This window comes from Epinephelus moara, chromosome 21 (assembly GCF_006386435.1).
Source record: "Epinephelus moara isolate mb chromosome 21, YSFRI_EMoa_1.0, whole genome shotgun sequence".
In the NCBI taxonomy this organism is placed as follows: domain Eukaryota; kingdom Metazoa; phylum Chordata; class Actinopteri; order Perciformes; family Serranidae; genus Epinephelus; species Epinephelus moara.
Window position 1 is genome coordinate 9,202,098 of NC_065526.1, and position 18,061 is coordinate 9,220,158.

Below are 18,061 nucleotides of genomic sequence, written 5' to 3' on the forward strand. Positions count from 1 at the left end.
TAGGCAGAGGACAGTGTGCTGTTGCTGACAGAGCCAGAGAGCAGCACGCTCTACTCTAGTTTACTCTCACTTCACTTTTGCCCAGCAGCTGGAAGTTCTGACTTATTTTTCACAACTCAAAGTACATTTTTGTTAATACAGAGAGAGAGAGTGAGGTGTCAGAAAAAAGTACTGTCGGGGTACCGGTACCTAATTCTAATTTGAACAGCACCCAACTCTACAAAACATACATGACAAACTATGAATAACACATCCATCTATATGCTAATGTTCCAAACAGTCATATTTTCACCAACATTTGGCTAAGTGCGCCACTGTCCTCCATAATTCTCACACCTGTTGAGACCCTGTGGAGCTTTTTAGTTTACGTTGGCTTGAGGGCAGCAAAGCAGCCAGTTTTTGTTCCTGCTGTTAGAAGGAGACAGACAGTGCTGCAGGGAGGTGGTTGTTAAGACGTTTCTATGGACGTTTTGACACTATTACACAATGAAAACGTTTTTCTGCCACTCTGCAAGCCTACAGGTTAGTGTTTGATACCTGGTTTTGGGTTAAGTGTCACTTTGAAATTAACAAAATATCCCATAATTGTAAAATAAATGGCACTGTATGTATAATTAGATGGCCTTAGGCAGCAATATGCACTTTTTAACCAAACTGTTCTGTTTCAGGTAACATTCACCCACCGCATCAACATCCCTAAAGCTGCATGTGGTTGTCCTGCAACAACTACAATCCAACAGCTTGCCACCAGGGTGGAGATGCTGGAGAGAGAAGTGTCCCTGCTCAGAGCACAGTGTGGATCTGGATGCTGTGGGGAGAGCTCAGCCATGGGTGAGTACTGCTAAACAATGACAACAAAGTATAAGGATAAAGCAGGAGAATGTTTTTCATATATATATATGTAAGGTATTTTACCTGCAATATTTGCACAAAAAAACCTCAGGTATCAAGCATTAGGCTTTTCAAAGCAAAGATACAGAAGAGCTGGAAGAAATTCCTATAAAACAGGCGGCCTCATAAAGTGTCAAAAAAAAACAAAAAAAAACAGGTACCATAAGTGAAAGATGTAGAAAAAAACAGTTTATACCATGAATGAAGAGGAGACAGACGGTAGCAGAATATTGATGCTGGAGGGCGACTTTTTTCCCCCCACACAGTCTCGGTCTAAAAGGTGTGAAGAAACCTTTGCAACTGGTAAAAATGCTCAAATGTTCACTATTCAAGAGATGCTGCCATTATAATATGAGGGGACTAGAATGGATAGAGTTATAGGATATATTATGGTTAAAGGATCTGCTCCATTGACACCATCACCCCATTCAAATATTTTCTGAAAATGCTCCTTCTCTTCAGTGGGAATATGATTATCTCCAGCAGTCACGATGTGAATCAGAATGAGGATGAAATGATCAGCTGAGGAGGACGGCAGCGAGATGGAATTGTACAAAATGAGACAGGTTTTCATTGATGTCTTGACTACAGTTTCTCTCATCAGACTGGGAATCTCAATTTTCTGGTATTCAGTCCTAATGTGAACATGAAGAGGATTGGATGTGTTCGTTTATACGTTTATATTAAAATAAAAGAAATATTACCCTAGCTGACTATATGCTAAATTTTTCATCCTTGAATTAAGCATCCTTTTGTCACACTGTATACAATGTATATAACCTTTTTTCATAGGTCATATGGATTTTGTCCCAGGCTGCAGTGGCCATGGCAGCTTCAGCTTTGACCTGTGCGGCTGTATCTGTGAGGAAGGCTGGGCCGGCAAAAACTGCTCCGAGCCCCGCTGCCCGGACGACTGCTCCGGCCAGGGCGTGTGCGTGGAAGGGGAGTGTGTGTGCGACCGTGACTTTGGAGGCGAGAACTGCTCAGAGCCGCGGTGCCCTTCAGACTGCTCAGGTCGCGGGCTGTGTATCGACGGGGAGTGTGTGTGCGAGGAGTCCTTCACAGGCGAGGACTGCATGGTCGGCAGGTGTCTCAATGACTGCTCAGACCAGGGACTGTGCATCAACGGGACATGCCAGTGCAGGCCCGGGTACGTGGGAGAGGACTGCTCGCTGGTCTACTGTGCCAACAACTGCAGCAAGAAGGGAGTCTGCAAGGAGGGATTCTGTGTGTGCCAGGATGGCTTTGCAGGAGATGACTGCAACTCTGGTAGGCTATTACTTTTTATCCTTTAGGTCCGTTTGATCCTCCTGACTGTTGTCCAGTACAAAAAGTAGTTTGTCAGACATTTGTGGTTCATTCCCCTGAAGCAGAAACTCCCCTAACACTTGCTGTCAGTGTGACCAGGATCAATCAACTCAGAGCAGAAATCCAGCCTAAACAGTTTCACAACGGCACTCTGTGACCTTCAGACACCTCACTCTGAATTTGTGACCAGAAACAGGTTTCTTTTAAAATTAGAGCTCCAACATTAGATGGAGTGCCTCCATTGCCAAAAGCAATTTACTGTAATGCGGGCACATTTTCTGTTCATGAATTGCTGGCACTATCTCTGAGGTTTATTTGGGTGCAAAAATTGAATGCATGCTTCAGATTACAGTCTAGTGAGTATCTTTAGAAAAGGCATCTTGATGTGTCTTTATCTGGTTTACTTACAGTGTGGGAGTAAATCTAAAAAAAGTCAGAAGAAACTGACTTGTGTTGCTTGATAAATAACACCAGCAAACAGTCAGATATTTTCCCTTAAGCTTCTGTTAAAGTTAGAAAGTCTAGTTTGGGATGCTCTCACACTGTCATCAGTATGTCTGATTCAGTGCGATGAAGTTTGGAGTGGATTTTTATAGAGATGAGAATGTAAACGTCCCACATATTTGTGTAAACACCATCTGTCACGTATATGGGGCTGTTAAGGGCTGCAATGAAGTACTTAATTCATTAGTCATTTAGTCTATAAAATGTCGGGAAAAAGGCCATCACAATTCCCCCAAGCCTGAAGATTCAATCTGAGCAACAGCCAAAGACTAAAACTATACATTTTACAGTTATATACAACAGAAAAACAGCAAATCGTTACATTTTAGAGAGGAATAATCAGACAAAAATAACAGAATACAAGTAAATTAATAAAAGCATACATTGTCTTGATAAAATCATGACAGAAAAATAACATTGCACAAGCAACAAAATAAAATACAGGGAAGGTAGAAAAGGTTTGGCATTATCTGTATCTGAAACAATAATCCAGGGATTCATTTTCTGACGATTGACTAATTTATCAAGCAGCTTCAGGAAACGTCAAATTCAGTACAGTAGCTATTGCAGTGTTTCCCCCAGGTTTTTTTTTCCAGATAAGATAATATAATCGGCGTCTGCTGATACTGAACTGCGTTTAAGAAAATGCTTCCCATACCCCATATGTTGATACACGCGCTCCTGCATATAGGTGAAGATGTAAGATTTGCCATCTAGTGTTTCAATCAGTATTGTGACTCTAACATTGCTTGTTACAGGTGATGACTCTTACCAGGTAGAACACAGATACAAGTAACCCACATAAAAAACTGTATCCAAATAGTTCAAGTTTTTCAGTAAAGACGTCAAAACCAAAAACTGTAACAGTTGCCCCGTCTCCCCAATCAACCATGTTTCCAGTCGCAGAGACAAAGTGACTCATAAAGATGTCATGTTGTTCGTGTGGGTACAGTACAGGACAAACAAGCTGAATGTAAACACTGAAAACAGCAGAGTATATCTCAGCCTCTACAGAAGCATTCAGTGCAGTGTGTGTGTGTGTGTGTGTGTGTGTGTGTGTGTGGTGAGCAAGAAGAAAGAGACGGTGTGCCTGCGTTCAGGATAGGCAGGTGAGCTGGACATCAGGATCACAGTAAGCAAGGAATGTGACAATGAATGTTCAGTGAGAGCTACATTTTGTCAGAACAGCCCGACCAGTGAAACCGTTTTAACGGCATGTTAAGAAGATGCGCCGTGTGTTTTTGCGTCATCTGACTGGCTCTTCTGATTGTCCTTCAAACTGTTTAGCATGAATATCGGCCAATAACAATCGGTGTCCGATCGATTGGAGCAACCTGATCTAGTGTTGTTATATTTATAATCCTTGCTTGTCCCGACTCTGGCTGCTTGAAGTAGAGATGGCTAGTTAATTGCGTATAAAGAGATTTTTATATAGCAGCAGTACTAATCATTTGGCAGCAATGCAGCCCTGCTGCTAAATCTACGTAGGGGAAACACTGTATTTGCATTCATGTGCCATGTGGTGCTGAGAGTTTGCAGCCAGATAAAGTATTTTCACTTATCATCACACCTTTAACAAGAATAAAGGAAGCAATAAATTTAACCGCCTAGTGTAGTGTTTAGATGGAAAGTAAACCCTCTTACCCATGATGCTCCATTATGGTATTTGAGCCCCACAGAGCAGGTAGATAGATTTGACTTGTTGCATAGATTTATGAATGCACGGCTTTCTCTCTCTCTGCTGCAGCAGTTAGGTCCATGTGTCTGAAAACTCAGCCCCATCATTTTTAGCAAACGTGCCGCCCTGAACAACAAACCCCTCTGTGCTTCAAATGCAGGTGGCGGGGCGCATGACTTGCTGGACAGCAGAAGGTGTAACAGCATTCATTTGTCAAAAGTCACATTCATCCGGGGAGAGAGCTGTCACATTAGCTGCAGCTGAGACAGTTTCTGAGTCTCACTCGCCTGTTGTTCACAGCCAGCTCTCAATGCCAAAATATCAGATGCTGCTCTGCCATTTGAGGCAGCTGTCAACAAAGTGAAGGATGAAGACAGACAGAAGAGCGAGCAGTAGAAAGACAGGGACGGCAAATCATATTACCAAAGCTGATTCCTCCTTGCTGCCCTCCCATTTAATATCTATACCAAGTGAGGGAGTCCGAATTGCTTATTTCTTTGCAATTAGAGGCTAAAATAGCCAGTGCTTGTAGGGGATAGTTTGCTGAATACAAAACGAAGCAGTTCAATTACCAGAGACCTGTAGGGTGACAGGCTTAAGTGTTTCATGTTATCAAAAGCTGAAGAAAGCGGAATGTATTTTTGCTTCAATTACGGTGGCCTATATTCTCCCACTATGAGAAATAATGGAGGCTGTTGAATTTAAATTGGATGTTTCAGGCGTAAGGGGAGGATACAGTATATCTTTACTCAGGCTGTAACAGTTTGTGTAGTCCTGCCGAACTGTCACAGTACGGGGGTCATGGTTTGGTGAATGCAGCCGCACTCAGAATACACAGTACGTAGACTGATGCACATAATGTGGGATTAAAATTCACAAGCGCACTTCTGCCTGGAAACCTTTCACTGTACGTCGTTACGTAACGTGTCCTGAAGCAGATTGGCGTGTGGTGGACGCAAATGTAAAGCTGGAGCTAGAAGACGTGCTTAATGGTATGTGGTCAGCCCCAAGAGCAACGGAGAGGGAATAGTTAATAAGACAAAGACTGTCTGTCGACATTGCCCCACTGTTGTAGGGTATGTGAATGGAAACACATCAAACATGCTAACGGTCATTCAACCGCATCACCCAGATGTGCTGATCACAGGGACAAGGAAAAAACAAACCGGGGTCCATCTGCTAATCCTCACTGCTTTCAAGCAGTCTTTAGACGCAATTTCAGAACATGATTAGACAATTACTGAAGGCATTTACATCTTTATTTAAAACTTTAATTAAAAGCCTTGTCCCTTTTACTACCCCTCTACACATTTTGACAAATGAATGCCTGTCTCAATTATACGCCTGGTCTTGTTGCCGAACAGTTCATTTTCATGAAGTTCTTTGGATGTATAAAACTGTGTTGTTGGCTACCCACTTGAGCTAATGTTAGTTAGCAGCTTTGAGCGGACATACAAATATAAGCATTTTTACTTTTGTCAAAATGGAGATCCTGCACTTTGTTAGCTCAGTTAGATTCTCCACTATTCAACTGTTCAGTTAATTTTACTGAAACCATGAGCACCAAAGAATAATTCGTTCAGATTTGCTGGGCTGATAAACAAGAGAGACAAAAAAAAAAAGGCGGTGACTCCCTACCTCTGAAGCAGCCATAAAGTCAAATTACGTGTCCATCCGTTGATTACCCTGTAAGTATTCATATTCCTTTAGTCCGTAAGGGTCTTCAGATCAAAAGAATCAAAAAGTTGTGAGTATTGTTTTAGTAGGGTATAGTGGTGTTGTGTCGGTATGCCAGGTGTCATAACTCTCTCTGTGTCTCTGATGCTCGATCAAATGAATGATTCATGATTAATATATTATCTGAAGCCTAATTTTTATACAAGTAAAATTCATACTGGGTTAAATAAACAACTTTATACTATTTCCCAACAGTTTTGTGTGAAAGACATTAAAGGCCTGTCCCATATATACGCCTGTCCCAAATGTAGGCATGTTGAGTTAAGTGGTTTAAGAAAATAATAGCCTGGGCTAGTAATTGAAGTTTCACAGTATTTAGTATTTTTAGTTTCATATCATAAAGGCTTTTCAGTTTTGTAGCCTGTTGTGACCTGTTGCCTTTTTGGAAAATACTCGACCAAAGTTGCCGGTTGGCAAAGTGCCAGTTCAAAAGAAAAGAAAAGAAACAGATTCGTATGCTTTTGTTGTTGTTTTTTCCAGCTGTACTGAACTCACACTGAATTGTGACTCCTAAACTGGGATATGAACCGAAACGTGACTTCTAGGTACCGTGGCATCCCTACTTCACATAGAAATACATTCACCCACGGAGCAGAGATCAACTTGTGCTGAAGAGTGGCATTAAATCTTGACAGCAGAGGAATTCACAGTCATTTTGATGAGTCCTGATGCTACAGTGGAAAAGTGGCAGTGACATTCTCACGTTGTTGACACCCTCTGAGTGCAGCAGTGGTGACACATCACATTTACATTTTCCACATAGTTGTGGGTTTCTGTGCCGCGATACAGCTTTAAAGTTCTGCAGTGTACAGCGTATCAGCACTACAAAGAAGTTTGATACCGTCCCTTATGCATGTCTGTCATTGGCTTATTCTGATGTATTGCATCAGGCAAGTTTGACTGAACAGCATGGCCTAATAGAAATTAACTTTGATTCTATCAGTTACATTGTTAGGCATATTAACTGTTTGAACTGTGATGTAAAAAGGCTTTGACAGACATTTGACAGTCCACCTCAACACACGCTCATTTTAGATGCACACCTGAACTTAAAACTGCAGACAAAGGACGCAGTATTTCTTTGTGCCATTCACAGTCTGCCTCTGCAGCCTGAGGACACACACTGTTATCACGGTTTTGAATGAAATTGTGTTGTAGATTGTGACAAAAGTCCTTCAATATCCAGAACCATTCTCCTGCTCTGAATAGAAATTGATTCTCTTTTTTTCCTGTATGACAAAAGATCTTTGACAGTATATGTTTTGAAGCTGCCTTTTTATTTGCCAAGAGAGACGTGAACTTTTAGCAAAAGTCTAGTGTGCTTCTCGTTTTTTGGTGCTTTAGCAGAGTGTAGACTAAGAAATAGAGCTTAGATCGGGCCCAGAAAATCCAGCCCGACCCGGCCTGAGCCCGTGCACGTTATGTCCAGGACCGGCCCGGCCCGTCCAATTAACTGTAATTATGGGCCCGAGCCCAATTTAAACCCGACATTTTTCAATAAGTTGGCTGATATAATTAAGAGTATTAAACCACAATTCTTGTTATTTGAATGACAGAAATATAGGATCTTAATGAATGGCGCAACACGGAAGCATGATTATGTAATAAAACAGGTGTTTATTTTAGGATCCAGGTGGTGAAGGGCTGTGCGCGCACAATGTTGCAACATTGGACGTGTGGAAAGGATGACGCAGTTATTCAGCAATTAAACCACCATTTATTACTGAACAGTACAGGTTACTGTTGGCCGTAACCACGCCAAAACAACCAACAAACAACAACTTAGCTGTAACTCCATCTGTGCACTCCTGCTCTCCCCTCCAGCTCGCTCATACACACACCAGCACGCGCACTCACACAGCCCTCCTCATCCCCGTCACACTTGCACCCCGCACCTCATTCAATCCCAAACATGCCATTAACTCACAGAACATTGACATCATAACAGAACATTTACTGCAGGGTCGCTACAATACATAGCCTATAACATTATCAAATCATAGCTTTAAAAAAAAAAAAAAAAGTCACATCTGACCGGCCCAGCCTGGGCCCGTCAGAGGGAGGGGGGCTCCCGGCCCGACCTGGCTTGGGCCCGCGGGCCGGGCTCGGGCCGGGCTCGGGCAGAGAATCTAAGCTCTACTAAGAAACCAAATTTGCCCTTCAGTATAGGAAACCCCATAGGTTTAGCATAGCTTCAGTTAATTAACTATTAACCAGTAATAAAATGGTGCCACCCTCAGAGCTCAATTGGCTTCCCAGCAAGCTGAAACTTTTGTTGCAGGGCCAGTTTGCAGAGATAGTTTCAGTAGCTGTTTTCTTTTGTATTTTATTTTAGAAATATCCTTGTATCACTGCTGGGTGTGATTGTGATTGATTTTGTACTTATTCCACACATTTGTTAGTTGTGTCTAAACAGAGAGAGACAAAAGAGCAGAGGAGTAGCATCACTTGTTGACCAGGGTAAAGTATAATAGATAGGGTCGACTATGTCACCCCTACCGCCTGTTCAAAAATGACATTTTTGTTATTATAGAGAGAATAAACTGCCAAACATGATACCGTTGGGTACCGGCACTGACTTTCAGTTATCGGTATTGGTTCAAATGTGAAAGGTACCCAAACAATATAGTTTATAAAACAGAAATTATTTAGTAATGAAAAAGAACCAAAACGGTTATTGATAAAGAACAGAACTGATAAGGGGTATTGATAAGAGTAGTAGTACTGATAACAATAACTTGTTGTGCGTAGTCACCCCCTGAAGGCCCATTCTGTGCCAGGAAACATCTGCGAGACCCATGGTTTGCTTTGTAACTGGGTCATGTAAACTCAAACAAAATGCAACAGATTAGGGACTATTTACTGTGGATTGGTGCAAGGAAAACAATCTCAAAGCACAGTGGTAATGGGATTTTAGTCCAGCACCAGCAGAATGAATCATTGACCCCCATTTAAAGGTGGGAAACTGAAAACAGATAAGTGTTTAAAAACTGTATAATTAAATGTCTTTTTATTACACAGAAATGCCCAAATATTGTACTTCACCCTACAAATTTTATTGTAGTCGCAAGCAAATTAACAAGAGAATTGAAATTACATAAAGTAGCCTGAAGGTAAGTTAGTCCTCTGATGATGCACTGACCTCAGTTGTCAGCTGGGGTTTTACCTTTCAGGTTTTAGTTGAATACACACTGCTGTATCTGCCTATGATAGCATACTGATTAGACCTAATGAGACTTAAAGACTCCAGGCAAGATCTCTGAATAACCTTCAGCAAGTTGCCCTTTTGAAACAAACCTTAGGAAAGATACATGCCTGAAAAATGGTTTCACAATTGTCCATAAACTGACAGGACAAAAACTCCCTCAGCATTTGAATTAATTTTCAAGTAATATAACCAATGTATTTGTGTAATCCCAGTTAGCTGTGAGATAATGTTTCTATTGTAAGGCTGCATGTATACAGATGAGAAGTTCTGTTCAGATTCACCTTCACGTCTGGTGATTCTTTGTTTATATATTATACCTGGGGCAAGTTCTTAAAACTGTTTGACGTGGGAAGACCTTGAAGGCAGCCCAAGAACAAAGTGTGCTGAAAGTGAAAGAAAGAAAACTTGAGATTAAGTTAGAAACTGAAAACTGCTGCTGGAGTTGGACACTGGTCCAATCACAAACATTAGAAACTCTCTTGTTATAATGCAACTGAGAAACGTTGATGGGATGTGAGGTTGTCTTTGGCAACAACAGAGTAATCAATGTATTTGCATCACAATTAACTGGTCATTGATGACTTTTTACGTAGCTACAACGAGGTGAGATGCTTAAGGCTTGTCTATCTTTGCTGAGTGGTTAGTAAAAAGTTCAACTAACTTTTCCTAAGCGCTCACTTGAGAGTTTGCCCTTCATTTTCTATGGGAGTTAATGTCCTTACTTTCAAGCCACTCGTCTGTTCAGCCTCCTTGCATGACCTCATTCAATCACTCTTCTACTGTCCCGTGGATTATTGCTTCTTCGTTTGATTTGTTATTCCCTTCATATACTTGACAAAGCTGAGTCTAATTGATGAAATAAATCTAGCTAAGTGAATGCTGTGGGATTTGTCCCCAGTGCAGGTTCACTGTTTCAAAATGAGCAAACTACTGTGCAGCATGCTCCCATCTGTCGAGCGTGTGAGGAAGGAGCTGAAACGGCTACTAGAGTGTCCAAAGGTCCCCCCTGAGGAGGACTCAGTGCTGTGCTGTAGAGTCCTGTATCACAGGATGTAGAGATGATGAGGGGGTGAGAGGTTGTTTATCCCACTCACTTTACTTCTCTCTGTCTGTCCTTTTTTGTTTCATCCTTATTCTCTCTTTAAACTGTCTTTTTATGTTAGACGTTCGCCCTCCTGAGGCACATCTTGTCTTGACTTTTTCTCTTCTGTCTTCTGCATGTGAATCCGTCTTGTTGCTTCTCCAACTCACACTGTTTGTACCTTCTGTCTTGTCTCCTCCTCCTTTATGTCCTTCACCTGCCCCCCTCCCTCCTTGTCGTTGTTTTTGGCAGTGGGAGCTGTAAACACTCTTGTTTATGCCTCCACATTTACATTCAACACCACCTCTCGGGCTTATGGTTTGACGATCTCCACTTCAGCCCGAGTGAATGACAGTGCTTCTCCCTCTCATGTAAACACTCAGCCTCTTGTTGCCACAAGCACTGGCTTCTTTTACTGCATGCAACGCACATACGCAATGCAGTCTAGCTTGTTGCCCTGTTTTAGAGATTACGGATGCGGAGACTGGTTTTACTAAGCAAGATAACGGTGAATGTAGCTATGTTGTGTGCATTAGCAATATTTACAAGTACTTGGTTATGGTACCCTGGATGGCACAGTCATGCCGTAAAAGTGTAAACATGCTTGAACAGCAAAAAATTGAGGCACTCATTACAGAAATGTGTTTCTTAATGTCCAGATACATCCATCAGGGTCTGTTTTCCATCCACACTGATATCACAGATAAAAGTAGATGCTCCACAATTACTCTTTGTCACTGGTCTACTGATCCTGATGCAATAGGAGAAAGAGAGCATAACTTAACCCAAGGTACAAGGACCAGGATGCTTCAATGGGAGAGGACTGCTTGCCCGCAGCCAGGAAGGGGCTTTTTAGGAGAGAAGGAATCTGTGGTAGTAGCCAGGATTGCTCTGCCAGGTGCTGTGTATGAAGAGGGACCTGGACCTCTGGCCTACCTGATATTGCAGCTGACAGCGGGGTGCAGAAGGAAGAGTCCACTGGTGACCTAAAAAAACAGGCAATACGGTGAACCATAACATGGTGTTTTGTTCTGCAAAAACTCAGGCCTCTTCCTGTATTTTCTTATTTTGTTCTTATTTTCTGTACTCAGGAAATTTATGGACATGTAGCCCCACCACACTCAGGTGAGGTTGGGACTTAATAATAATGTAGCAACCAGGTGCCAGACTGTAAGCAGCAGGCATCGAAGAGACACAGCACTGACAAAAAAGCAAATATAGTGAGGCAAAACACCAAACAAAAGTGAATCTGGGGTTGTTTTTAACTTTGACTTTACAAACAGTAACCAACAATCCCACATAGTATACCTTTAAGTACTTGTCTGCTGTGGCCACCAGTATTAATTAATTAATTAATTAATCTAATTAATCTTAATTAATTTATAGTATTCAGGTCCCAGGCCATCTATCTATTAGTGAACTTACAACATGTGGAGTTCCACAGGGTAGTGCTCTGGGCCCCCCCTAGGTTCTATTACATATAAATGATTTCTGCTTGCAATGAGTGCGTGTATTATTTTATGCTGATGGCTGTTTCGGCTTCAAGTAATGATGAGAACAAATTTAGGTTAATCCTGAGTGAGGAATTCAATATGATTAAAAACTGGCTAGTTGACAATGAGTTGTTTCTTCATGTGGTCAAAGCAGATTTTTGTAAAGCAAACAGTATAGTCTTAGATGGTCAGATATTTCATGTCAATCCATCTTGTAATTCTATTTGATGTTTATTATACAGCAGCTTGTGTGGAGAGACTGTCTCATCCTAAACTGACTGGAGAACCAGGTATTGGTTAGAAAAGCTAATCTAATCCAGAAAGCAACTTTGAGACTGCTGGCCTATTCTCTTGTTGTGAGTTGTTTTGACCACTCTATCTGTTAGTGGTTTGGAGGTCTGGGAAAAACACTTAAATGAAGATCTCTCAGAACGAGTTTGTCAGAGCCAGGCTGGCAGTTCCAACACCTCAAGTGTTTGCCTTTAAAGGATAGAGCCATACAACTACAAGTCAGTGTGGCGTCAATTTTTATAATAACTGAGCCACTAAGTATTTCAAGGACCACTTTCCTAGGATTGAAGGAACTCATGCCCATCAGACAAGACTAGTGTTGCTGACTTGTGTTTGCTGAGGTTCAATATCAGCATGGGTATTTTGTCCTTTAGATTCTGTGGTGCAATATTTGCACTTTAAAATGTTGAGTTGATGCACATAACTTTAAATTCAGTGCTTTTCTAGCTAACACATCAGTCCACAAGTCATCTCACATATAATATGAACATATACATTCCTTCTGTGTAGCTCAGTTTTGCAACAGTCTGCAGAAAAGATGTTACACCTGCACTGACATTATAATTTTTTTTTGCTGTTTATGCACTAAGGCAGGTAATGACTAACTGCAATCTTTGGACACAGTTTACCAGCAGGTTACTGTGAGGATGACATGAGGATTACATTGTATGATTATTACTGCAAAACACAAAAAAACAGGAAAATAAATAAAATGGTTAAACATGATTTTTTTTTTTGTGTGTGTGTCTACAGTGGCACCGGCCATGAACCTGAGGGTACGAGGCGTGACGGATCGCACTATTGACGTGGAGTGGGAGGGGTCAGTTGTGCTGACAGATTTCTTAGTGACCTACACACCAAGCAGCCCTGGAGGTAAGTACACAGCTATGCTGGCCTTTGAAAGCATGGAAGGCTGTAATGTCAGTTGCAGTAGATTTAAATTTTCTTGAAAGCATTCACAGCTTTGTTAAAGGAGCTGTATTTGACACTCGGAGTGTATCTTTGATTCCAAGTTTGAGCCGGATTGTCCTAACATGCCAGCAGCTAGCAGCTTACGACGCTAACACTGCCAAGAGTGCTAACAACAGCAACAGTGTTGACAGAGCTAACGGTGTTAATTAGTGATGTTTTGATTTTGTTCCTTCCTGATAATGATTCCATTACCTGAACTTGCCTATCGCCTGATACAGAGTACCTATCCCACACCATTGAGTTGAAATAGAATTTAACAGCTGTGTACTGCTGACCCTGTATGGATGTGAAATCATTGCTATCAGTGTATTGCATGGCTTAGGTTAAACTGTTAAACTGTAAAACATGAATAAAATACATCTGCAATGCTTCTTCATATACTTCGTAAGATTTGTAAGAAATTAGCAACACTAGTGCCACCACCTCGAAACTAAAGCCTTGTTTACTGTACATGTTGCCTTTTTGCTGGTGGGTCTTTCCAGTGTCAAATATTGCTGACGTTTTGCTAACAGCTAACATTACACTATTAACCAGAAATCAATTTTTCTTCGCCCCTCTAAAACTATAGTTGCCAGAGGCTGCGCAGCGCAACTTGCTGGGTGGGCTACTGTCTAAGAGCAACAAATAACTGATTTCCAGAAAAACTGCAGTTTTATCTGAGTGAAAAACTACTTTAAACTTTATTAGTAAAGTAAGCGATAGAGTAAAGGGTATAGGGTAAAGTAAGCAATATCAGATCTGTGCATCCCTTCGCAACCCTAGTATTAATGTGGGAACTGGAGGGTGGATGTTATGCTTCCGCAACAATGCCTTTCCCACCACCATGGTTCAGGGCAGCGTTATCAGTGATAACCGCCATTTGAGCACAGTGCAGAGTGGCGGCAACTAGCTAAATAGTGGGATACACACACACACGGTATCACAAGCACCAATATACATGTGTGGCTGGACTGACTACCACAGCAAAGATCAGAGAAGCTCAGATTATAACATTTACAGAGGGAGCGTGACTTCACTCTCTGTTCAGGATGCAATTACTCCACTATATCTTTACATAGCAAATAGTTGTTTGCTGCTATATGAATGCTCTGAATGTCATATGCTGCACCTTAAAAAAAACGTGTACCAGTGTATCTCTTTGCCTGTCTTTCTGTCAGGTGTTCAACTGGAGATAAGGATTCCAGGCAATACTACCACCTGCACTATCTCAGGCCTGGAGGCAGGCATGGAGTACAACATCAACGTGTTCGCTGTCATTAACAACAGTATCAGCGTCCCCGCCAGCATCACCGTTTCGACCTGTAAGTGCAGCCCTGTGGGTTGTTTTGACAAAATGTTCTCATGGGAGCCCTAAAGGATATTCCACTGAGGTTCATGACCAACAGAATTTAAATGCAATACCTCAATTCGATGTCTCATAAAATGTTCTCTGTCTCATTCGGTGCTGTACATGCACATGGACACAGACATTCATGCGCATGCACATGCACCCTGTCTCTCACCTTTTTTTTTTTTTTTTTTTTTTTTGTGCTAAATCCTTCCCAAGATGTTTCTCAGTGTCAATAGAGTGAGAATATCACCTGCTCCTCTGTGACAACTGGTTGTTTTTTCTACCTGTAACACCTGCTCAGTGTCACTCACACTCGAGCACACACCTTCTGAATGTGTACCTCCTGGTCTGTGTTAATGCCAGGTCGTCAGATCTGATGAGTTGCCTCCTTGCTCATCAGAAGTGTGCAAACTCACCAAACCTCTTAAAAAGTAAAAGCCTGTTTTTACTGGCAAACAGAATATTGTATCCACTCTACATCAGCAGGCTACATAGTGTGCTGCCATTAGTTTAGTCTTGACTGGTAAAATGATCCTCCATTTCACAGATAAGTGACTTTAATTTCAGTGATAGCAGAGTTTGGAGTTCTAAAGTCAATTTGGGGCAATTAAGCTTGATGCAAACCATTTTTCATATATGATATGATTTGTTGGGTTGTCTTTGCTAAACTTAATTATGAAATGTAGTATTTGATTATCTGGAAAGATTTATGAGGGCACGGCTGCCTGTGAAAAACGTAATTTTAGTATTTTCCTAAATCAAAGTATGAGTCATTTGTTTTAAACCAAGGAACTAATGCTGCAGGGTTTTTTCATGTAATTACCATCAGTACAATCTCAGGGCTGTAATCACATCTTTAACACTGGATGGGACAATGTTCAATCTATATCTTCTGTGATCCAACCCTTGAGGGGAGTCTGGAGGGAGAAAGTTTCAGAAACGTAACAGCTAAACTGACCATTTTAGAGCATTTTAAAACAGAATCTCAATCAGACTGAGCGCCATTTTAGGGAGCTGACTGCAGGAATGTCCACCAGAGCTGTTTCCTATGAACTGAAGGTTCATTTCACTACCATAAGCTGACCCTAATGTTGTTTCCCTGAACTTGGCAGTACATCCAGCTGGCCACACAACCACACAAGTTGGTTACAATGACAAACTGCTGATAAACATGCAGATGAGCTTCCCTGAGATGGTCTCAGATGGTTTGTGCAGAATTCTTCTGTTGTACAAACCAGTTATTGCATCAGCTGTTCTGATGGCTGGTCTTTCACGATCTTAAAGATGAAGATGCTGGATGTGGAGCTCCTGCACTGGTGTGGCTACATGTGGTCTGTGGCTGTAAGGCCGATTGTATGTACTGCCAATTTAATGGAAACAACACTGGAAACATATTACAGTAGTGAAATGAGCATTCAGTGTATGTGCAAAAGCTTTGGTAGACATTCCTGCAGTTAGCATGCCAGTGACACACCCCCTCAAAACTTGCGACATCTGTGGCATCGTGACCTTTTATTGGGACCAGTCCAAGGCACACCTGTGTAGTAATGATGCTATCTCATCAGCATCTTGGTATGCCACACCTGTCAGGTGGATTGATTATCTTAATTTATCACATTTGCAACCAAACTTTGAGAGAAATGTGCTTGGTTGACTTTTTAGTTTCATCATATAGTTTTTATCAATATAATGAGGGAAGTATATATTATAATTGCTGCCTAGTAGTATCTAAAGCATGTTTCTAAGCATTTGAAACAAATAGCACTTTTTGATCAAAAAACAAAAAGGCACCAAACAATTATCAATCCAGACATTTAGTGCAACATCAGGGTGATCGAAACAAGGAAAATGACTGAAGAAAGAAGGAACAAAGTAGAAAAATAAATGTGAAAGAGAAAGGTTCAGCAGTAGACACCTTCAGCATGAGATGAAGTTGTGATTTATGGGCTTTGCGGGTCACTGAAGAACAATAATACGTCTTTGGCCACCTCTCCAGATCTCTCCAATCCCGACGGTTTAGTCTTCAAATCCATCACAGAGACGTCAGTGGAGGTCCAGTGGTTACCCTTCTACTATTCCTTCGATGGATGGGAGATCAGCTTCATCCCCAAGGTAGAGTAGAGCTGTGTGAACGCTCAGTGTATGTGTTTGCTGTCAGTCCCAATGTAAGAGCACTATCACATGCTGAGACCCGAGTGCACTGTCCTTGTGTGTGAGACGAACAGAAGGGGAAAAAAAGAGACTTTTTATGCTTTTAGTTAATAATCAGCAAATGACACACACACACACACACACACACACACAGCTTGTTGACCACATAAAATGTTCTTCATTGAACAGACTTATTTCTAAATCTCACTAATGCCGATCTCTAAATGATTTCCAATTTCTGTGTGGAAACAGGAAGAAGAATAACCGGATGGATTTAGGTTTTCTTGGGGGTTTTGCTCAACTTGAAGCCCATACCAAATTAGACAAGCGGATTGTCTTAAGCTTATTGGCTATTAGGTGGATGAGCCATTAAACCCTTTTTTCCACAATAACCCTTTGTAAAACCATAGCAGGGCCAGGTTTAAAGCCAGAAAGCAAAAACCTTTCTCTGACTAATTCCGCTGTAAACTCAGGTACTCTCTGCACTCTAATCTCATGCCCTCTCACAGTAATTGGTTTTCTCCTTCAAGGTGTTCTCGGGGGAAGATATCCTTTGGTCCGGCCTCAAATCTGATGTTAAGATGCTTTTTTTGTGTTTATTTCAAACCCTTTTAAGGATAGTACATTTCTGAATGGAAGAACCAGCGGGCCTCCTAATTTCATTTTATTGCTTTTAGCCGCCCTCTCTCTTTTACCCAGTCTGTCTCGTCTCTCTCCTTCTAACACTTCCCACCCTTCCACCCTTTCCTCCATCCAAAACCTCTCACTCCAAATCTCCAACCCTTTGCTCTCTACCCCCGAAGGTACCCTCCATCCCTTTCTTTCACATCCACCTCTCTCTTTCTCTCCATCCTTTTCTGCAAATGTTCCTCCCTCTATCTTTCCTTGCTTTCCATCCCTCGCTCCAGCCACGGGGGAAATCATATTATGAGTTGGCAGTCCCGCCCCCCTGTGGATTTAATCCAGCAATGGGGATTGTGAATTTTGACAATCTCATAATGGAAGTAGGCATGAAAGCTTTGGCCTATGTGAACAAACACAGAACTCACTACTCTGTAAAAAGGAAACAGGGAGAGAGGGAGAGAGAGAAGCAAGGCGAGATCCGTGACCTGCCGTTAACACTGTTAGAAACAGCTACAGTATATATCTGACACTCCAATAAAACACCACACTGCCACATACATACCTACCACACCATCTAATATGTTATATTTAGGGCATTCTGTAATAAATCGATAAAGCCGTAAAGCAATCAGTCAGTCAATACTGCTGCTGGCAGAACTGTACTAGTATTATAGTAGTTCAACCATCTTATATGGCCATAAGAAATATTCTCAGTATTGATTTATATAATATATGTGACTTTTTCAAGGACAACAGAACTGTTTCAGTTTCCGAGAAGCTCCCTCCTATGTGT

General features: G+C 41.5%; 2 protein-coding genes across 2 annotated transcripts in view; both read left to right on the top strand.

The window, feature by feature from the left end:
• tnr (tenascin R (restrictin, janusin)) overlaps positions 1-18,061 on the top strand; it is a 253,786-nt gene that overhangs the window by 144,219 nt on the left and 91,506 nt on the right. The window contains exons 7-11 of the mRNA XM_050033765.1: positions 669-831; positions 1,684-2,160; positions 12,945-13,064; positions 14,321-14,464; positions 16,490-16,605. Coding sequence (XP_049889722.1) covers positions 669-831; positions 1,684-2,160; positions 12,945-13,064; positions 14,321-14,464; positions 16,490-16,605 — 1,020 coding nt within the window. The remainder of the gene's footprint in view (positions 1-668; positions 832-1,683; positions 2,161-12,944; positions 13,065-14,320; positions 14,465-16,489; positions 16,606-18,061) is intronic.
• The window catches only part of mrps14 (mitochondrial ribosomal protein S14), a 252,315-nt gene that overhangs the window by 14,890 nt on the left and 219,364 nt on the right, over positions 1-18,061 (top strand). The gene's annotated exons all lie outside the window — the stretch shown is intronic.